This window comes from Pseudophryne corroboree, chromosome 7 (assembly GCF_028390025.1).
Source record: "Pseudophryne corroboree isolate aPseCor3 chromosome 7, aPseCor3.hap2, whole genome shotgun sequence".
Lineage (NCBI taxonomy): Eukaryota > Metazoa > Chordata > Amphibia > Anura > Myobatrachidae > Pseudophryne > Pseudophryne corroboree.
In genome coordinates this window covers 248943189-248966517 of record NC_086450.1, presented here as the reverse complement: position 1 = coordinate 248966517, position 23329 = coordinate 248943189, and the positions used below count along the sequence as shown (strand labels likewise).

General features: G+C 50.1%; 1 protein-coding gene across 6 annotated transcripts in view; it reads right to left on the bottom strand.

The window, feature by feature from the left end:
- LOC134945051 (glutaminase kidney isoform, mitochondrial-like) overlaps nucleotides 1–22206 on the bottom strand; it is a 1232451-nt gene extending 1210245 nt beyond the window's left edge. For 3 of the 6 annotated variants that reach the window (XM_063934084.1, XM_063934085.1, XM_063934086.1), the window contains exon 1: nucleotides 21744–22198. In XM_063934084.1, the coding sequence (XP_063790154.1) occupies nucleotides 21744–22036 (293 nt within the window). In that variant the 5' untranslated portion in view covers nucleotides 22037–22198. Of the gene's footprint in view, nucleotides 1–21743 lie in introns of all 6 variants that reach the window. The other 3 variants (XM_063934082.1, XM_063934081.1, XM_063934083.1) reach the window with 3 other exon arrangements.
- Nucleotides 22207–23329: the final 1123 nt, after the last annotated feature.

Below are 23329 nucleotides of genomic sequence, written 5' to 3'. Positions count from 1 at the left end.
AAGAGGCCAACAGACAGCAGCAGGTGGCTATGGAGGAAAATTGGAGATTACAGCAGGAGGCCAACTGACAGCAGTAGGTGGCAATGGAGGAAAGTTGGAGGCAACAGCGTCAGGATAGAGAGGCCTTAGCAGAAGTGGTGCAGAGACTTGCAGCTCAGGTTGGAGATGTGGCCGTCAGTGCTCCGACCAGCTCTAGTTCTATACGGGCCAGTCACTTCCTGCAGAAAATGACAGAGGCTGATGATGTGGAGGCCTACCTAACCACGTTTGAAAGGACTGCCGAGCGTGAGAACTGGCCGAAAGCACAGTGGGCCAGTCTACTGGCACCTTTTTTGTCAGGTGAGCCCCAAAAAGCGTACTTTGATTTAAGCCCTGCTGAGGCTCGGGACTATGATAAACTAAAGACTGAGATCCTGACCCGCCTGGGAGTCACGCTGTCAGTACGAGCACAACGGGTGCACCGTTGGGTGTACGCCATGGAGAAGCCTCCGCGCTCCCAGATGCACGACCTTATTCAGCTAACAAAAAAATGGTTACAGCCAGAGACATTAACTGGTCCCCAGATGGTTGAAAGAGTCGTCATGGACCGCTATTTGAGATCTTTGCCCATGGTCCTGCGCAAGTGTGTGAGCCATGGAAACCCAGATACTGCTGACCAATTAGTGGACATGGTAGAGAGGTATTTGGCGGCAGAGGAACTACTGATGACCACCCAGCAACCCATAGATCCTCGACAGCGCCCTTCAGTAAAGACTGTTCCGTGGGAAAATGTTGCTGGGCAGTTAAGAGAACGCAAGGCTGGAGAGACTGTAAACACTGGCCCTGGAGACAGGCCAATGGTACTAGAACGATCTATGCTGCCCAAACGGGTTGATAATCGTGTGGTTAAATGTTTTAGGTGTGGTATGCCAGGTCATGTTATTGCCAATTGCCCAGTCACGCAAGAACCCATGCAATGTGATGCTGCCTTTGAATGTCGCAGAATGTCTTTCTTTGCTAGGTTAGCCTGTACTGTGGTACCTTCACCTGAGCTGGAAAAACAAATGTGTGATGTGTTCTTAGAGGGTAACCGGGTAGAGGCCTTGCTAGATTCAGGAAGTTTAGTTACCTTCGTGAAAGCTGGGTTAGTGAACCCCTTAAAAGGTCCAGCAAATACCTATTGGGGTAACTTGCATACATGGGGATACCCAACATTATGTCACTGCTGAAGTGAATATAGAAACTTGTTGTGGGTCAGCAATGGTTAAAGTAGGACTGGTCCCCACCTTGGTGCATGAGGCCACAATAGGGAGGGATTTTCCTCATTTTTGGAAACTGTGGGAATCACGTTTATCAACAGATGTGAGAAGTAAAGAGCCAGTTGATAATACCTGTGATTTTATGGATGTACATGTGTCTTCGGAGCTTTCTGACCCTTTGCCTTTTGCTAGTTTGGCTGGGGAAGTGACAGATGGGGAGTCCAGTGAGGACCCTCTTGCTGGGAACCGAGACACAGTAGTTAGAACTGAAAGCGTGCCTGACCTGGAGGTAAAGAAGGATCTGTTTGCGTCTGAACAGTTAAAGGATCCTACCTTGATAAAGGCTAGAGAGAATGTTAAGATTGTTAATGGGGAACCTGTGGTACCAGGTGACAGGGTTATGTATCCCCACATGGCCATCTGTAATGAGCTCTTGTACCACATTGTCAAAAAGGGTGAAGATGTGGTGGAACAGCTGGTAGTTCCCCAGCCTTATCGGAGAACGGTACTAGATTTAGCTCATAGTCACGTTACAGCAGGACATTTAGGGGCAGAAAAAACCACTGAAAGAGTTTTACAAAGGTTCTTTTGGCCAGGGGTTTATAAAGAAGTGTCTGAATATTGTTCTTCCTGTCCTGAATGCCAGTATCATGCCCCTAGACCCCATTTCAGGAGCCCACTAGTTCCCATGCCTATTATAGAGGTCCCGTTTGACAGAATAGCCATGGATCTCGTAGGACCCTTGTTAAAATCCGCTCGGGGCCATCAGTATATCCTGGTAATTATGGACTATGCCACTCGATATCCTGAGGCTATCCCTTTACGCACTATCACAACCAAGGCGATAGCTAGGGAGCTGGTGCAAATTTTTAATAGAGTGGGAATACCAAAAGAAATTTTGACTGACCAAGGTACTCCATTTATGTCAAGGATCAAGAAAGAATTGTGCAAATTATTTAAGGTCACTCACCTCAGGACGTCCATCTACCATCCCCAAACTGATGGGTTGGTGGAAAGGTTCAATAAAACATTAAAAAAGAAGTATGTTAAAAAAGGTTGTTGATAGAGATGGGAAAAACTGGGATTGTTTGTTGCCCTACTTGTTAATGGCCATCAGAGAAGTTCCTCAGTCCTCTACGGGGTTTTCTCCATTTGATTTGTTGTATGGTAGACACCCCAGAGGGCTGTTGGACATTGCCAAAGAGACGTGAGAAGGACATCCCACTCCTTATAGAAGCGTTATTGAACATGTAACACAAATGCAGGATAGGATTGCAGCCGTGGTACCAATTGTCAGAGAGCATATGGAACAGGCCCAAAGTGCTCAACAGAGGGTATATAACCGGAGTGCCAAGATACAGGAATTTGCTCCCGGAAATAGAGTTCTTATTTTGGTACCCACCTTGGAAACCAAGTTCCTAGCTAAATGGCAGGGTCCATTTGAGATTAGGGAAAAAGTGAATGAGGTTAATTACAAAGTATACCAACCGGGAAAGAGAAAACCCAAACAAATCTACCATGTTAACTTAATGAAACCCTGGAAAGATAGGTTGTCTCTGTCAGCGGAGCCTTGCCCTTCTGTATCTTCACCTCGGTTGCTTCCAGCAGTAAAGGTGTCAGAGACATTATCAGCTGATCAGAACAATCAGGTTAAAGAATTTCTCATCCAAAATATGGAGATATTTTCAGAGCTGCCTGGCCGAACGACCATAATAAAACATGACATTGTCACAGAACCAGGGGTCAGGGTCCATTTAAAGCCATATAGGATTCCTGAAGCTCAGCGAGAAGCTGTTTCTAAAGAAGTTAAAACCATGTTAGAACTTGGAGTCATAGAGGAATCTAACAGTGAGTGGTCCAGTCCCATAGTTCTCATCCCGAAGCCAGACGGTAGCATACGCTTCTGTAATGACTTTCGTAAGTTAAATGAGGTGTCCAAATTTTTACGCATACCCCATACCCCCTGTGGATGAGCTTATAGAAAGGCTGGGAACAGCCAGGTTTCTCACCACGTTGGACCTGACCAAAGGTTACTGACAAATACCTTTAACTGATCGCGCAAAAGAAAAAACAGCCTTTTCGGTTCCGGAGGGGCTATACCAGTATAAGATGTTACCCTTTGTGTTGCATGGGGCTCCAGCAACCTTTCAACGGGCGATGGATAAAATTTTGAGGCCCATAGAAAATATGCAGCTGCCTATTTGGATGATGTGGTAATTCACAGTACAGACTGGGGGTCCCATTTGGTTAAAGTACAAGCAGTACTGGACTCAGAGAGGCAGGGTTAACTGCTAACCCAAACAAGTGCTGCCTCGCAATGGAGGAGGTCAAATACTTGGGCTTCACCATAGGCAGAGGTCTGATTAGACCCCAATTGAATAAAATTGATGCTATTCAAAACTGGCCTCGTCCAGTGAATAAAAAACAAGTAAGGGCTTTTTTGGGAATCACTGGGTACTATAGACGGTTTATTTCCAATTTTGCGACCACAGCAGTGCCTTTGTCAGACCTTACCAAAGGGAAGCAGTCAAATATGGTGAAATTGAACCCTGATGCAGAAAAAGCGTTCCAAACATTAAAAGTGGCTTTGTGTTCACAACCGGTATTGATAACACCAGATTTTTCAAAAGAATTTGTTGTACACACAGATGCCTCAGTGGTAGGGATAGGGGCTGTGTTGTCCCAAACCAGAGATAGGGACGAACACCCTATCATTTATTTGAGTAGGAAACTCAATGAGCATGAAAAAAGGTATGCCATTGAGGAAAAGGAGGCTTTGGCCATTAAGTGGGCACTAGATGCCTTGAGATATTACCTCTTGGGTAGACAATTTAGACTAGTGACAGATCATGCCCCTTTAAAATGGATGTATGTAAATAGAGGTAAGAACGCTCGTATAACTAGATGGTTTCTAGCGCTGCAAGATTTTAAATTTACTGTTGAACATAGACCGGGTACACAATTGGCCAACGCAAATGCATTGTCCCGCATCTTCTGTTTGGGGGCTACAAGTATTTCGGCTCCTAGGTCGAAACAGGGGAGGGGGATATGTGACAAGAACACTGGAATAGTGTTTGAAGGCAGGTATGTTTGTCCCAGGTTCTTGTCTTAAATGTATTAGGAGAATGAAAACTTCTAGGAAAATGTTTTGTTTTGTCAGAACCTTTTCAGTTTGTTGGAAAAGCTGGATAAGGGCCCTGAAAGAGAGATGGGGCAAGTTCCAGACATTGGGCCCAGTTCGGGTCTTTGGCCTCACAGAAGGCTAATCAGGCTTTCAGCTGTGTAAGAGTGTTATAGAGCTGCTGGCCTGATTAGTGTAGGCAGACTGCCTGGGGAGACTGGAGACTCTCTGAAGAGAGAAACAAGTGAGCTACACAGTGTTTACTGGAGAACCCTGTGTTTTTGTTTAGTGATCGTTAGGAACGTCTTGTGTTTAGTTAGTGCCGGACAGGCAAGGTATATTTTCTATTGGTGTTTGTTTTATTTTCTGTTTAATAAAACTGGCTGTGGCCAGTTGCATCACAAACTGGACTTGTGCGATTCCTCAGCTGCTGCGTGCTGCCACTTACCCCAGGAAACGACACCTTGTACCCTGACAGTGTTACAACACACACACACATATATATATATATATATATATGTGTGATGGTGTATTCCTAAAACAGCACGCCACGACATACCCGGCGTGGTGTGCTGTTTTATTTCCGAGTGCCACCGGTCAGTCGCATATTGTTGAACCCGAGCAAAGGGTATCCTACAGAGGGCACTAATTTTATATATAAAATATATAATCAGTGATCGCTAAAAAAAAACGCGATATGGCGCGTATTTTACCCAGAAACGGCCGCCCGGGACTCACATTTAGAAGATGAGCAGGTCCCACAGGACGCGCTCATCTGAATATGTGTTTGCATGTCGTAAGCCAGTCACCTCCTGTAGTCTCCAGCCAATCACAGCCTGCAGTGTCTCCCGCCAGTCCGCCCGCTTTGAATCCTGCTCCCCTCTGTGCGCTGACCTGGGCTCCGCCGACAGCACATGAATCTGTGTTGCAGGGCTGACAGACTGGCCCCGCTCATCCGGCTCCACCTCCTCCCCGCTCCGCCTCCAGCACCAAGAGACTGGCCACGCTCACCAGGCACCGCACCCTCCTCTGTGATGGTGAGTACCGCTCCGTATCTGCCCGCCGCTGCCCCCCCCCCTCCCTTGTGTGACCTGCTAAACGCCCCGCCGAGACCCGACATTCGCCGTCCAGTTCCCTGAGAGGGCGGTGTAAGCAGCAGGAGCCGCTCTGGCTGCCCAGCTCCCGCTGTAGGTAAGCAGTAGGCCGTGCTGCAGCGCCCCGCTTCACCCGGAGTAGCCGCTGCAGATGCGGGATGTCCGGGGCTGCAAGCTCCGCATCGTGCTCCATGTGTGCAATGTGAGGCCGCCCAGAGTGTCAGGGTCTGACCTCGGGTGGCGGGAGCCGGGCACACAGGGAGATAGAATAATGACCGGTATGCAGGGCTGGATTGGGCGCTAAAGTGACCTGGAATTTCCCCGGGAGGCAGACTGCACGAAGGGGTCGTTTGACACATGTGGAACCACCCCCAGCAGTGAGTCACTGACACTCACCATTTTTCTGACTGCAGCGGCTGGCAAGAAGGAGCTCCTCCAATCACTTTCCCTGGCGGGCTGGACAACTGTGCAGTGTGACACTGACTTTCCCATTGCACCTGGGGCTGCACTACTTTGGCACAATTGTAACTGATTGTCAGTATATTTAGCAGTGGCCAGCCCACCAGGGGAAGCGATTGGAGGAGCTCCATCTTGCCTGAGAACAGCCTCTGTTTGTGATTCCACATATTGCTCCTCCAGGCTGCGGCCACTACAGGCACCGGCTGGCTACTTGTGCCAGTGCACTCACTGCACTGTGCTGTAAAAATAAGAATTTACTCACTGGTAATACTATTTCTCGTAGTCCGTAGTGGATGCTGGGGACTCCGTAAGGACCATGGGGAATAGACGGGCTCCGTAGGAGACTGGGCACTCTAAAAGAAAGATTAGGTACTATCTGGTGTGCACTGGCTCCTCCCTCTATGCCCCTCCTCCAGACCTCAGTTAGGGAAACTGTGCCCGGAAGAGCTGACACTACAAGGAAAGGATTTGGAATCCAGGGTAAGACTCATACCAGCCACACCAATCACACCGTACAACTTGTGATAACCATACCCAGTTAACAGTATGAACAACAACTGAGCCTCATTCAACGGATGGCTCATAACAATAACCCTTTAGTAAGCAATAACTATATACACGTATTGCAGAAGAAGTCCGCACTTGGGACGGGCGCCCAGCATCCACTACGGACTACGAGAAATAGAATTACCGGTGAGTAAATTCTTATTTTCTCTGACGTCCTAGTGGATGCTGGGGACTCCGTAAGGACCATGGGGATTATACCAAAGCTCCCAAACGGGCGGGAGAGTGCGGATGACTCTGCAGCACCGAATGAGCAAACTCAAGGTCCTCATCAGCCAGGGTATCAAACTTGTAGAACTTAGCAAATGTGTTTGAACCCGACCAAGTAGCTGCTCGGCAAAGCTGTAAAGCCGAGACCCCTCGGGCAGCCGCCCAAGACGAGCCCACCTTCCTTGTGGAATGGGCTTTCACTGATTTTGGATGCGGCAATCCTGCCGCAGAATGAGCCTGCTGAATCGTGTTACAGATCCAGCGAGCAATAGTTTGCTTTAAAGCAGGGGCACCCAGCTTGTTGGGTGCATACAGGATAAACAGCGAGTCAGTCTTCCTGACACTAGCCGTTCTAGTTACATAAATCTTCAAAGCCCTGACTACATCCAGCAACTTGGATTCCTCCAAGTCACGAGTAGCCGCAGGCACACAATAGGTTGGTTCAAATGAAACAATGATACCACCTTAGGGAGAAATTGGGGACGAGTCCGCAATTCTGCCCTGTCCATATGGAAGATCAGATAGGGGCTTTTACATGACAAAGCCGCCAATTCTGACACCCGCCTAGCCGATGCTAAGGCCAACAGCATGACCACTTTCCACGTGAGGTATTTTACCTCCACGGTCTTGAGTGGCTCAAACCAGTGGGATTTCAGGAAATCCAACACAACGTTAAGATCCCAAGGTGCCACTGGTGGCACAAAAGGAGGCTGAATATACAGCACTCCCTTTACAAATGTCTGAACCTCAGGCAGTGAAGCCAGCTCTTTGTGAAAGAAAATGGATAGGGCAGAGATCTGGACCTTTATGGACCCTAATTTGAGGCCCATAGTCACACCTGACTGTAGGAAGTGCAGAAATCGACCCAACTGGAAATCCTCTGTAGGGGCCTTCCTGGCCTCACACCAAGCAACATATTTTCGCCATATGCGGTGATAATGCTTTGCTGTCACGTCCTTCCTAGCTCTTATCAGCGTGGGAATTACTTCCTCCGGAATACCCTTTTCCGCTAGGATCCGGCGTTCAACCGCGATGCCGTCAAACGCAGCCGCGGTAAGTCTTGGAACAGACAGGGCCCCTGTTGCAACAGGTCCTGTCTGAGAGGCAGAGGCCATGGGTCCTCTGTGATCATCTCTTGTAGCTCTGGGTACCAAGTCCGTCTTGGCCAATCCGGAACGATGAGAATTGTTCTCACTCCTCCTTTTCTTACTATTCTCAGCACCTGGGGTATGAGAGGAAGAGGAGGAAACACAGACCGACTGGAACACCCACGGTGTTACCAGTGCGTCCACAGCTATCGCCTGAGGGTCCCTCGACCTTGCGCAATATCTTTTTAGCTTTTTGTTTAAGCGGGACGCCATCATGTCCACCTGTGGCCGTTCCCACCGATTTGCAATCTGCTCGAAGACTTCTTGATGAAGTCCCCACTCTCCCGGGTGGAGGTCGTGCCTGCTGAGGAAGTCTGCTTCCCAGTTGTCCACTCCCGGAATGAACACTGCTGACAGTGTTTGCACGTGATTCTCCGCCCACCGAAGAATCCTTGTGGCTTCCGCCATTGCCACCCTGCTTCTTGTGCCGCCCTGGCGGTTTACATGGGCGACTGCCGTGATGTTGTCTGACTGAATCAGCACTGGTTGGTCTCGAAGCAGGGGCTCCGCTTGACTCAGGGCGTTGCATATGGCCCTTAATTCCAGTATGTTTATGTGCAGACAAGTCTCCTGACTTGACCACAGGCCTTGGAAGTTTCTTCCCTGAGTGACTGCCCCCCATCCGGGGAGGCTTGCATCCGTGGTCACCAGGACCCAGTCCTGTATGCCGAACCTGCAGCCCTGGAGAAGATGAGCACTCTGCAGCCACCACAGAAGAGACACCCTGGTCCTTGGGGACAGGGTGATCAGCCGATGCATCTGAAGATGCGATCCGGACCACTTGTCCAACAGATCCCACTGAAAGATCCTGGCATGGAACCTGCCGAAAGGAATGGCTTCGTAAGACGCTACCATCTTTCCCAGGATTCGCGTGCAGTGATGCACCGACACCCGTTTTGGTTTCAGGAGGTCCCCAACCAGAATCACCAACTCCTGAGCCTTCTCCTCCGGGAGAAACACCTTCTTCTGTTCTGTGTCTAGAAATCATACCCAGGAAGGGCAGACGCGTCGTAGGAATCAGCTGCGACTTTGGAATATTCAGAATCCAGCCGTGCCGTAGCAACACTTCCTGAGAGTGTGCTACGCTGATCAACAACTGCTCCCTGGACCTCGCCTTTATGAGGAGATCGTCCAAGTACGGGATAACTAACTCCTTGCTTCCGCAGGAGTACCATCATTTCGGCCATTACCTTGGTAAATACTCTCGGTGCCGTGGACAGACCAAACGGCAACGTCTGGAATTGATAATGACAGTCCTGTACCACAAACCTGAGGTACTCCTGGTGAGGTGGATAAATGGGGACATGCAAGTACGCATCCTTGATGTCCAGAGATACCATAAAATCCCCCTCTTCCAGGCTTGCAATGACCGCTCTGAGCGATTCCATTTGGAACTTGAACTTTTTCATGTAGATGTTCAAGGATTTTAAATTTAGAATGGGTCTTACCGAACCGTCCGGTTTCGGTACCACAAACAGTGTGGAATAGTAACCCTTTCCCTGCTGAAGGGGGGGGTACCATTATTATCACTTGCTGGAGGTACAGCTTGTGGATTGCCGCGAGGACTACCTCCCTCTCCGTGGGAGAAGCCGGTAAGGCAGATTTTAGGTAACGGTGAGGGGGGGTCACTTTGAACTCCAGCTTGTATCCCTGCGATACAATCTGTAAAGCCCAAGGATCCACCTGTGAGCGAACCCACTGATTGCTGAAGTTTCGGAGACTCGCCCCCACAGCTCCTGGCTCCGCCTGTGGAGCCCCAGCGTCATGCGGTGGACTTAGTGGAAGCCGGGGAGGACTTTTGTTCCTGGGAACTAGCTGCATGGTGCAGCTTCTTTCCTCTACCCCTGCCTCTGGCAAGAAAGGATGCACCTCTGACTTTCTTGCTTCTTTGAGAACGAAAGGACTGCATTTGGTAATACGGTGCTTTCTTTGGCTGTGAGGGAACGTAAGGCAAGAAATTTTACTTTCCAGCTGTGGCTGTGGACACAAGGTCCGAAAGACCGTCCCCAAATAATTCCTCACCCTTGTAAGGCAAAACCTCCATGTGTTTTTTTAGAGTCGGCATCCCCTGTCCATTGCCGAGTCCATAAGACCCTCCTGGCAGAAATGGACATTGCATTTATTCTAGAGCCCAGCAGGCAAATGTCCCTCTGGGCATCCCGCATATACAAGACGACGTCTTTAATATGGCCAAGGGTCAGCAATACGGTATCCCTGTCCAGGGTATCTAACTCCTCTGACAGAGTATCTGTCCATGCTGCTACAGCACTGCACATCCAGGCTGAAGCAATAGCCGGTCTCAGTAGAGTACCAAAGTGTGTATACCCTGACTTCAAGATACCTTCCTGCTTTCTATCCGCAGGCTCCTTTAGAGCGGCCGTATCCTGAGACGGCAAGGCCACCCTCTTAGATAAGCGCGTCAGCGCCTTGTCAACCCTAGGGGAGGATTCCCAGCGTAACCTATCCGTTGGCGGGAAAGGGTACGCCATTATTATTCTCTTGCGAATCACCACTTTCTTATCAGGGGATGACCACGCTTCTTCTGAAATGTGCAATACATTTTTCATTGCAATAATCATGTATCGGATGGCCTTGGTCATTTTAGGCTGTAATTGTGCCTCATCATCGTCGACACTGGAGTCGGACTCCGTGTCGACATCAGTGTCAACCAACTGAGATAGTGGACGTTTTTGAGACCCTGACGGCCTCTGAGGCGCCTGGGCAGGCCCGGGTTGAGGGCCCGGCTGTCCCCCGGCTGCAACATCATCAAACCTTTTGTGTAATGAGTTTACATTTAAGACCTTCCACATATCCATCCAATCCGGTGTCGGCACCGACGACACCACATTTATCTGCACTTGCTCCGCCTCCACGTAACCCTCCTCATCAAACATGTCGACACAGCCGTACCGACTCACAGCACACACACAGGGAATGCTCTGACTGAGGACAGGACCCCACAAGGTCTTTGGGGAGACAGAGAAAGAGTATGCCAGCACACACCACAGCGCTATATAACTCAGGGATACACACTACACAAGTGATTTCCCAATAGCTGCTTAATATACACCTTTTGTGCCTAAATTTATGTGCCCCCCCTCTCTTTTTACCCTTCTAGTGCCAGGAGACTGCAGGGGAGAGCCTGGGGAGCGTCCTTCCAGCGGAGCTGTGAAGAAAAAAATGGCGCTGGTGTGCTGAGGAAGAAGGCCCCGCCCCCTCAGCGGCGGGCTTCTGTCCCGCTGTCTGACTGAAAAATGGCGGGGGAGTTTACACATACGCAGTACCTGACTGTATTATGTGTATATTATGCCAAAGGTACTCCAATTGCTGCCCAGGGCGCCGCCCCCCCCCCCCCCCCCCCAGCGCCCTGCACCCGACAGTGACCGGAGTGTGTGGTGTGCAGTGGGAGCAATGGTGCACAGCTGCGGTGCTGTGCGCTACCTTCAATGAAGACAGAAGTCTTCAGCCGCCGATTTCACCTTCTTCCAGCTTCTGATCTTCTGGCTCTGCGAGGGGGACGGCGGCGCGGCTCCGGGAACGGACGATCGAGGACAGCTGCCTGTGTTCGAACCCTCTGGAGCTAATGGTGTCCAGTAGCCTAAGAAGCGCAACCTAGCTGTGAACAGGTACGTTTGCTTCTCTCCCCTCGGTCCCACGTAGCAGTGAGTCTGTTGCCAGCAGAAGCTCACTGAAAATAAAAAAACCTAACAAATACTTTCTTTAACTAGCAGGTTCAGGAAAGCCCACTAGGAGCACCCAGCTCTGGCCGGGCACAGATTCTAACTGAGGTCTGGAGGAGGGGCATAGAGGGAGGAGCCAGTGCACACCAGATAGTACCTAATCTTTCTTTTAGAGTGCCCAGTCTCCTGCGGAGCCCGTCTATTCCCCATGGTCCTTACGGAGTCCCCAGCATCCACTAGGACGTCAGAGAAAAAAAAAATAAGAGGATTTTAATACCTACCGGTAAATCCTTTTCTCTTAGTCCATAGAGGATGCTGGGGTCACCATAGAACCATGGGGTATAGACGGGTTCCACAGGAGACATGGGCACTTTAAGACTTTGAAAGAGTGTGAACTGGCTCCTCCCTCTATGCCCCTCCCCCAGACTCCAGTTACAGGAACTGTGCCCAGGGAGACGGACATTTTGAGGAAAGGCATTATTGTTAAACTAAGGTGAGATTCATACCAGCTCACACCTCAAGCATGCCGCACAACGTGGCACTCAACAGAACACAAGCCAATGGCATGAACAATTGCAGCAACATGCTGACAATAAACGTAACACAACATGTGTGTAACCATAACTAATAACTGCAGATACAGTACGTACTGGGACGGGCGCCCAGCATCCTCTACGGACTAAGAGAAAAGGATTTACCGGTAGGTATTAAAATCCTAATTTCTCATACGTCCTAGAGGATGCTGGGGTCACCATAGAACCATGGGGTTATACCAAAGCTCTAGAACGGGCGGGAGAGTGCGGATGACTCTGCAGCACCAATTGACCGAACTTAAGGTCTTCATCGGCCAAGGTGTCAAACTTGTAGAACTTTGCAAATGTGTTTGACCCCGACCAAGTAGCTGCTCGGCAAAGTTGCAATGCCGAGACCCCCCAAGGCAGCCGCCCAGGATGAGCCCACCTTTCTAGTAGAATGGGCCTTCACCGATTCCGGTAACGGCAATCCAGACGTGGAATGAGCATGCTGAATCGTGTTACAGATCCAGCGTGCAATGGTCTGCTTGGAAGCAGGACACCCAACCTTGTTGGGAGCATACAGGACAAACAGAGCCTCTGTTTTCCTAATCTGATCCTTTCTGGCGACATAAATCTTCAAAGCTCTGACCACATCCAGAGATTTTGACTCAGCGAAGGCGTCAGTAGCCACAGGCACCACAATAGGTTGGTTCATGTGGAAAGAGGAAACCACCTTCGGTAGAAATTGTTGCTCCGGATCTGCCCTGTCCTCAATTCAGCTCTATCTTCATGGAAGATCAAATAAGGGCTCTTGTGAGACAAGGCCGCCAACTCAGACACCCGCCTTGCAGATGCCAAGGCCAACAGGATGACCACTTTCCAAGTGAGGAATTTCAACTCCACCTTCCGTAAAGGTTTAAACCAATGTGATTGAAGGAACTGCAACACCACATAAAGATCCCATGGTGCCACTGGAGGCACAAACGGAGGTTGGATGTGCAACACGCCTTTCACAAAAGTCTGAACTTCTGGAAGGGAGGCCAATTGTTTCTGAAAGAAAACCGATAAGGCTGAAATCTGTACCTTAATTGAGCCCAATTTTAGGCCCGCATCCCCACCTGCTTGTAGAAAATGGAGAAAACGTCCTAGCCGAAACTCTTCCGTAGGAGCCCCCTTGGATTCACACCAAGAAACATATTTCCTCCAAATACGGTGGTAGTGTTTAGACGTTACCCCTTTTTTGGCCTGAATAAGTGTGGGAATCACTTCCCTGGGAATACCCTTACGGGCTAGGATTTTGCGCTCAACCGCCATGCCATCAAACGTAGTCACGGTAAGTCCTGATACACGCACAGGCCCTGTTGTAACAGGTCCTCGTGCAGAGGAAGAGGCCAGGGATCTCCTATGAGTAATTCCTGAAGATATGGATACCAACCCCTCCTTGGCCAGTCTGGGACAATGAGGATCGCCCGGATCCTTGTTCTTCTTATGATCTTTAGAACTTTTGGAATGAGAGGAAGTGGAGGGAATACATACACCAACTGAAACAACCACGGTGTCACCAGAGCATCCACTGCAATTGCTTGAAGGTCCCTTGACCTGGAACAATATCTCTGAAGCTTCTTGTTGAGACGAGAAGCCATCATGTCTACTTGAGGAACTCCCCAACGACCTGTCACCTCTGCGAAGACTTCTTGGTGGAAGGCCCCAATCTCCTGGATGGAGATCGTGTCTGCTGAGGAAGTCTGCTTCCCAGTTGTCCACTCCTGGAATGGAGATCGCTGACAGAACGCTTGTATGCTTTTCCGCTTAACGGAAAATCCTTGTGGCTTCTGCCATTGCTGCTCTGCTTTTCGGTTTATGTACGCTACTGCTGTTACATTGTCCGACTGGATCAGTACAGGCAGATTTAGAAGAAGATGTTCCGCTTGCAGAAGGCCGTTGTAGATGGCCCTCAACTCCAGAACATTTATGTGGAGACAAGTTTCCTGACTTGACCATCTTCCTTGGAAGTTTTCTCCCATTGTGACTGCCCCTCAGCCTCGGAGGCTTGCATCCGTGGTCACTAGAATCCAGTCCTGTATCCCGAACCTGCGCCCCTCTAGGAGGTGAGAGCTGTGCAGCCACCACAGGAGTGATACCCTGGTCTTGGAAGACAGGATTATCCTCCGGTGCATGTGTAGGTGGACCACTTGTCCAACAGGTCCCACTGGAATACTCTGGCATGGAACCTGCCAAACTGAATGGCCTCGTAGGCCGAAACCATCTTCCCCAGCAACCGAATGCATTGATGGATTGACACTCTTGCTGGCTTCAGAATTTGTTTGACCAGACTCTGAAGTTCCAGAGCCTTTTCCACTGGAAGAAAGACTCTCTGTAGTTCTGTGTCCAATATCATTCCAAAAAACGACAATCGCGTTGTCGGAATCAACTGTGATTTTGGCAAGTTTAGGAGCAAACCATGTTGCTGAAGAACTGTCAGGGAGAGTGCAACGTTTTGCACCAACTGGTCCCTGGATCTCGCCTTTATCAGGAGATCGTCCAAGTACGGGATAATCGTGATTCCTTGCTTGCGAAGGAGAACCATCATCTCCGCCATCACTATGGTGAAAATCCTCGGAGCCGTGGACAGACCAAATGGCAACGTTTGAAATTGGTAATGACAATCTTGAATTGCAAACCTCAGGTAAGCCTGATGTGGAGGATAAATGGGAACATGTAAGTAGGCATCCTTTATGTCCACCGACACCATAAAATCCCCTTCCTCCAGACTGGAGATCACTGCTCGGAGAGACTCCATCTTGAATTTGGATTTCTTTAGGAAGAAATTTAGGAAATTCAGGTTTAGGATTGGTCTGACCGAGCCGTCCGGCTTCGGGACCACAAACAGGCTCGAATAAAAAACTTCTCTCTATTGTGACTGGGGAATCCGGACGATAACTTGATTTTGACACTACTTTTGTATTGCGTCGCAAACTACCTCCCTGTCCGGAAGAGAAGCTGGTAAGGCCGATTTGAAAAAACGGCGAGGGGGAATGTCTTGAAACTCCAGCTTGTACCCTTGGGATACTACGTAAAACCCATGGGTCTAGGTCCGAACGAACCCAAAACTGACTGAAGAGTTTGAGGCGTGCCCCCACCGGTGCGGACTCCCGCATAGGATCCCCAACATCATGCGGTGGAATTGGCAGAAGCCTGGGAGGACTTCTGCTCCTGGGAGCCTGACAAGTCTGGTGATCGTTTACCTCTAGGGTATCTGTTTCAGAAGACAAGTTGTCTGCCCACTTTTCGATAGCACTACTTACCTACGCAGACGCAATGACAGGTCTGAGTAGCTTCCCTGTGGTCGTATAAATGGACTTTAACGTAGTTTCTTGTTTATGATCTGCAGGATCCTTCAGGGCCGCCGTGTCAGGTGATGGGAGAGCCAGCTTTTTAGACAAACGTGACAGGGCCTTGTCCACAGTGGGGAGTGACTCCCACTTTTCCCTATCCACCGAGAGAAACTGATAAGTTACCGTAATTCTTTTGGGAATCTGAAACTTTCTGTCAGGACCTTCCCAGACTTTTTCAAATAGCGTGTTCAGTTCACGAGAGGGAGAAAATGTTATTTCAGGTTTCCTTTCCTTATACATACAGACCCTTTTATCAGGGACAGCCGGGTCCTCAGTGATATGTAATACCTCTTTAACCGCCACAATCATGTACTGAATGCTTTTTGACAATTTTGGATCTAATCTGGAATCGCTATAGTCGACACTGGAATCAGAGTCCGTGTCGGTAGCAGCGTCTGCCAACTGGGCCAACGTACGTTTTTGTGACCCTGAGGGAACCTGACTTTGCAATAACATATCTTCCACAGATTTCTTCCATGCCTGGGTCTGAGACTCAGACTTATCTAGCCTCTTACTAATAAGAGTCACATTAGCATTCAAGGCATTCAACACATTTATCCAGGCGTCGGCGGTGCCGACATGGTCACCCCCGCAGCTGTTTGTGTCCCTAATACAGCCTCCTCCTGGGAAGAGCCTTCAGCCTCAGACATGTCGACACACGTGCACCAAACACCCACAGACACACCGGACATATAGGGGGACAGACCCACAGTAAAGTCTGTCAAAGAGACACAGAGGGGATTTGCCAGCTCACAACCCAGCGCCAAATCAACGGGTCTGAAATCACCAAGAAATTGCCTCAGACCTATAGCGCTTTTGCTATCACATATATTGCACCAATGTACATGCCGCCTCCCCCCCCCCCCCCCCCCCCCCCCCCGTTTTGTACCCCTGGTACTTAGTGTGGGGAGGACCAGCGTCTCTGCAGCTTGCGGAGAGGAAATGGCGCCGTGAGCAGTGACTAAGAAGCCACGCCCCCTTAATAGCGCGCTTCTGTCCCGCTTTTTCTGATATTTATACTGGCGGGGGTTAGGACAGTGCCGTGGCACTAATGTCCCCTCTTGCCAGTGGAATAATGAGGAAGTTTTTTAGCTGCCCAGGGTGCCCCCAAACCCCCACCCCCCACCCCCAGCGCCCTGCACCCTGTAATGCTGTGTGTGGGAGCTTGGCGCGCAGCGTCTGCCCACTGCACGGTACCTCAGAAAATGCTGTCACTGAAGAAGAAGTCTTCTTTCTTCTGCTACTCACCTGTCTTCTGACTTCTGGCTCTGTAAGGGGGTGACGGCCGGCTGCGGGAGTGAGCATCTAGGCGTACCCAGCGATCAGCACCCTCAGGAGCCAACGGTGTCCTGTAGCCAGAAGCAGAGCCCTTGAACTCACTGGAAGTGGGTCATACTTCTCTCCCCTAAATCCCACGAAGCAGGGAGACTGTTGCCAGCAGCCTCTCTGAACATAAAAAACCTAGCAAAAGTCTTTTTCAGAGAAACTCAGTAGAGCTCCCTGTAGTGCGTCCAGTCTAACTGGGCACAATTCTAAAACTGGAGTCTGGAGGAGGGGCATAGAGGGAGAAGCCACTTCACACCCTTTCAAAGTCTTAAAGTGCCCATGTCTCCTGCGGATCCTGTCTATACCCCATGGTTCTATGGTGACCCCAGCATCCTCTAGGACGTATGAGAAATGGTGAGTGTCAGTGACTCCTGCTGGGGGCGAACCAACATGTGTCAAACGGCCCCTTTGTGCAGTCGGCCTCCCAGCACCTGGGGCTGCACTGCTTTGATTCACTGCAGACAGACAGTATTGGCGCTTCAGGGCAGAGGGGTAGCGTCCGTCGGTGCAGCCTGACAGTTATTGAGATCAGATCCCATGTATCTGCACTGTATTGCATCCCATCCAGTGTCTCAGAGCCCCGCGCGACTGGAGGTCATAAGTGGTTACTGCAATGTGCCTCAGTGCTCTACCTGGTGCAAAGTGTATAAAGACGTGCTCTACCGGGCGCATTGTGCATAAAGACGTGCTCTACCGGGCGCATTGTGCATAAAGACGTGCTCTACCGGGCGCATTGTGCATAAAGACGTGCTCTACCGGGCGCATTGTGCATAAAGACGTGCTCTACCGGGCGCATTGTGCATAAAGACGTGCTCTACCGGGCGCATTGTGCATAAAGACGTGCTCTACCGGGCGCATTGTGCATAAAGACGTGCTCTACCGGGCGCATTGTGCATAAAGACGTGCTCTACCGGGCGCATTGTGCATAAAGAAGTGCTCTACCGGGCGCATTGTGCACAATGACGTGCTCTACCGGGCGCATTGTGCATAATGACGTGCTCTACCGGGCGCATTGTGCATAATGACGTGCTCTACCTGGAGCAAAGTGTATGACGTGCTCTACCTGGAGCAAAGTGTATGACGTGCTCTACCTGGAGCAAAGTGTATGACGTGCTCTACCTGGAGCAAAGTGTATGACGTGCTCTACCTGGAGCAAAGTGTATGACGTGCTCTACCTGGAGCAAAGTGTATGACGTGCTCTACCTGGAGCAAAGTGTATGACGTGCTCTACCTGGAGCAAAGTGTATGACGTGCTCTACCTGGAGCAAAGTGTATGACGTGCTCTACCTGGAGCAAAGTGTATGACGTGCTCTACCTGGAGCAAAGTGTATGACGTGCTCTACCTGGAGCAAAGTGTATGACGTGCTCTACCTGGCGCAAAGTGTATGACGTGCTCTACCTGGCGCAAAGTGTATGACGTGCTCTACCTGGCGCAAAGTGTATGACGTGCTCTACCTGGCGCAGTGTGCATAGGAGGTTCTACCTGGTGCAATGTGTATAAGCGGCACTACTGTGTGGTGGGGTGGTCTTCTGTTTGCCGGCGGTCGGGCTCCCGGCGCTCAGTATACCGGTGCCGGGAGCCCGACAGCCGGCATACCGACAATTATTTTCCCTCGTGGGGGTCCACGACCCCCATAGAGGGAGAATAAAATAGTGTGGCCGTAGCGTGGCGAGCGCAGCGAGCCCGCAAGGGGCTCATTTGCGCTCGCCAAGCTGTCGGTAAGCCGGCGGTCGGGCTCCCGGCGCCGGGATGCTGGTCGCCGGGAGCCCGACCGCCGGCCACCCGTAGTGAACCCGTGTGGTGTAATGTGAATTGACACTATTATGTGGCCACGCCCCTTCCCTATGAAGCCACACCCTTAGGATTTTGCAGCGCACCTACGGCGCGCACTACCTATACTTTGCGATCTAGGAGGTGGAATACTAATTCACTTTCTGCCTAAGGGCACCAAAATGTCTAGTTACAGCTCTGGTGCAGAGTATCCTGCATGCTACACAGCCCAGCAGCATTGTCACCCCATCCCCCCACCTTGCAACACTTTGTAGTGTCCAAACAAGATTAAGATTACTAAGAACCTTCATTCCGATGGGACCCAGAAAAAGACCGGTAGGACCCCAATTTTCAAAAGTGAAGGGTTCCTGGGACCCACTTTTTTTGGGCTCAGCGCGATCACTGTGTATATATACACTGCTCAAAAAAATAAAGGGAACACTAAAAATAACACATCCTAGATCTGAATGAATGAAATATTCTTATTAAATACTTTGTTCTTTACATAGTTGAATGTGCTGACAACAAAATCACACACAAATTATCAACGGAAATCAAATTTATTAACCCATGGAGGTCTGGATTTGGAGTCACACTCAAAATGAAAGTGGAAAAACTCACTACAGGCTGATCCAACTTTGATGTAATGTCCTTAAAACAAGTCAAAATGAGGCTCAGTGGTGTGTGTGGCCTCCACATGCCTGTATGACCTCCCTACAACGCCTGGACATGCTCTCCTGAGGGATCTCCTCCCAGACCTGGACTAAAGCATCCGCCAACTCCTGGACAGTCTGTGGTGCAATGGATGGAGCAAGACATGATGTCCCAGATGTGCTCAATTGGATTCAGGTCTGGGGAACAGGCGGGCCAGTCCATAGCATCAATGCCTTCGTCTTGCAGGAACTGCTGACACACTCCAGCCACATGAGGTCTAGCATTGTCTTGCATTAGGAGGAACCCAGGGCCAACCGCACCAGCATATGGTCTCACAAGGGGTCTGAGGATCTCATCTCGGTACCTAATGGCAGTCAGGCTACCTCTGGCGAGCACATGGAGGGCTGTGCGGCCCCCCAAAGAAATGCCACCCCACACCATTACTGACCCACTGCCAAACCGGTCATGCTGGAGGATGTTGCAGGCAGCAGAACGTTCTCCTTGGCGTCTCCAGACTCGGTCACGTCTGTCACATGTGCTCAGTGAGAACCTGCTTCATCTGTGAAGAGCACAGGGCGCCAGTGGCAAATTTGCCAATCTTGGTGTTCTCTGGCAAATGCCAAACGTCCTGCACGGTGTTGGGCTGTAAGCACAACCCCCACCTGTGGACGTCGGGCCCTCATACCACCCTCATGGAGTCTGTTTCTGATCGTTTGAGTAGACACATGCACATTTGTGGCTTGCCGGAGGTCATTTTGCAGGGCTCTGGCAGTGCTCCTCCTGTTCCTCCTTGCACAAAGGCAGAGGTAGCGGTCCTGCTGCTGGGTTGTTGCCCTCCTACGGCCTCCTCCACGTCTCCTGATGTACTGGCCTGTCTCCCGATAGCGCCTCCATGCTCTGGACACTACGCTGACAGACACAGTAAACCTTCTTGCTACAGCTCGCATTGATGTGCCATCCTGGATGAGCTGCACTACCTGAGCCACTTGTGTGGGTTGTAGACTCCGTCTCATGCTACCATTAGAGTGAAAGCACCGCCAGCTTTCCAAAGTGACCAATACATCAGCCAGAAAGCATAGGAGCTGAGAAGTGGTCTGTGGTCACCACCTGCAGAACAACTCCTTTATTGGGGGTGTCTTGCTAATTGCCTATAATTCCCACCTGTTGTCTATTCCATTTGCACAACAGCATGTGAAATTGATTGTCAATCAGTGTTGCTTCCTAAGTGGACAGTTTGATTTCACAGAAGAGTGATTGACTTGGGAGTTACATTGTGTTGTTTAAGTGTTCCCTTTATTTTTTTGAGGTATGTATGTATGTATGTATGTATGTATGTATGTATGTATGTATGTATACACATTCATACACACATTATATTTTACAATGAATTTATTTTATTAAGTTGGTGGTACAGTGGAAATTGGTGGGGCAGTGGGTGAAAAAAAACTTAATTGGTTCCCCCTTCTAAAGCCCTGCCCACACACCCAGAAAAGTCTCCCCAATATTAAAATATGTTAAAAAAAAAAAAAAAAAAAAAAGGTGCAAATTCCAAAGATATCTTTCATCTTTCAAATTGTTTGAAAAATTGCTTAGTGTGTACACTCTATTTTGTTTGTCAGGGCTCTGGGAAGTTCAAGGGAAATTGTTCATCTTTCACATTGGTCATGTCTTCTAGTGTGTTGGGCCCTTTAGTGTCTGCGCTTAGGGGTATCATAGAAATGTATGGGTCTTTATATGGGACATATTTATTTGATGGCAAATAAAACAGCTTGTCATTCCATAGCAAGAGGATTTCATTCTGCATATAACATGCACAAAATCATCTTAGCAAGAAGTCTGTTGAAGATATATTGCACAGGTTTAAGATTTTATGAAATAAACATAAAAGTTTAGTATGCCACCATTATACTGAATTGTCATTCTGTTTATGCAGACAGGAGTGTCGTCGCTTTTGGTACATCCCCCAACCATAGGTGGCAAACCATCCCCTTCTCTGGCTACCTGTCATTTCTACAGCCACATCATGATCAAAATACAGCAGACGTCCAGCAGGACTGGCGAATAATATTGCAGAGGAGGTCACAGGGAATGAGGTGGCTGCACAGTTTGTCGTCCACATCATGTGGTACCCAGTATATTACAAAACAAAAGTTGAAGAACAGGACATAACTACCATGTCCACCAATCAGGGGCTCCTCACCCTCCCTCCAAATAAACCCATTTCTATTTTTTCCCCATGTCACATATGTATTTTCTAATGTATGGAACCGTTATGCCCTAAACACCGAAGCACAGAGGGAAAAGCCAGGCCCAAGCTCAGGCTGACGTACCGGCCTATTAATACCCCTAGTCAGTGTGCGCCTGTGAGCGGATATACGAACTGTGAGGTCAGACACCGGTCCACCCCGCACTACTGTAGGGGTGTATAAGCCACAGGATGGAAACGGAGAACCACCGCCGCACAACCTCCGCCCCTCCCCCCGTGCAGCGATATTGAGATAGACCAGAGCCCGGTAACCCGGCCGTGACGTCACGCCCTTATAACAGAACAACGTTACAGCCACTTACTTCTCATCCTTAGGCGCTTGTGTCATCGCGGGGTTCTCGGCACCCTCTTGCGCCGCCTTATCACCCATATTCTCCGCGGGGTCTCCAGATTTGGAACAATAGCGCCTGGTCTGGGGTAACCGGGCGTATGTCATCCACACTCTCCTGTCGCCGTTACCTCGTCCTTCCCCGTCACAGACATTCACGCCGGCTACAACGCGGAACGCCCCGGTCCTTTTAACGCTTTCCAGGGACCTCCTAATGCCGGGATACAACACCTGTGTGAGAACGGAGACGCTGCCTAGACGCAGCATGCTGAAGGTGTAATGTACGGTCTGCTGTCAGTGTCACCGCCGCCTACTAGTATATGCCCAGACTGGCTGCTACCGACTCGTACGCCTCCTTCTCCTGTTGAGGCGGTGACAGCTCGAGTCTTATCCTGTGTCTTCTCTCATTGGTCAGTTGGCCTCTCTTTCATCTGGAATGTTTCCTATTGGGGGATAGTAGACAGTCTCGCGGAAAGTAAGACAGAGGGCGGGGCAGCAGCTACTAGAGCATGCACAGAAACTTCCATAGTATAGACAGAGCCAGAGGAGCTTTTCAGCTCAGATGCTCAGACTGAACATTTGACGTTCAGCACGGACGAGTCTGCACTGCAGCAGCCAGTGCGTGCGAAGTGACAGCCGGCAATCGCTAGTGCTGCCGGGTCGGTGGTGTAGTGACTATGGGGGTCATTCCGACCATGATCGCACGCTACGGTTTTTCACAGCGCAGCGATTAGGTCACTACTGCGCAGGCACGTCGTACCGGTACATAGCGGATCGTTGCTGTGCGATGGATTTAACAAAGAATCCATTCGCACAGCCGATCGCAGAGATTGACAGGAAGAAGGCGTTTATGGGTGTCAACTGACCGTTTTCTGGGAGTGTTTGAAAAAACGCAGGCATGTCCAAGCGTTTGCAGGGCGGGTGTCTGACGTCAATTCCGGGACCGGAAAGGCTGAAGTGATCGCAAGGGCTGAGTAAGTTCTGAGCTAACTCAGAAACTGCACAAACTATTTTTCTCTAACGTCCTAGTGGATGCTGGGGACTCCGTATGGACCATGGGGAATAGACGGGCTCCGCAGGAGACTGGGCACTCCAAAGAAAGATTCAGTACTATCTGGTGTGCACTGGCTCCTCCCTCTATGCCCCTCCTCCAGACCCCAGTTAGAATCTGTGCCCGGCCAGAGCTGGGTGCTCCTAGTGGGCTCTCCTGAGCTTGCTAGAAAAGAAAGTATTTTGTCAGGTTTTTTTATTTTCAGAGAGCTTCTGCTGGCAACAGACTCTCTGCTACGTGGGACTGAGGGGAGAGAAGCAAACCTACTCACTGCAGCTAGGTTGCGCTTCTTAGGCTGCTGGACACCATTAGCTCCAGAGGGATCGAACACAGGTACCTACCTTGATCGTCCGTTCCCGGAGCCGCGCCGCCGTCCCCCTCGCAGAGCCAGAAGAACTGAAGCAGCAGAAGCAAGAAGACATCGAAAGCGGCGGCAGAAGACTCCAGTCTTCACTTAAGGTAGCGCACAGCACTGCAGCTGTGCGCCATTGCTCCCACAGCACACCGCA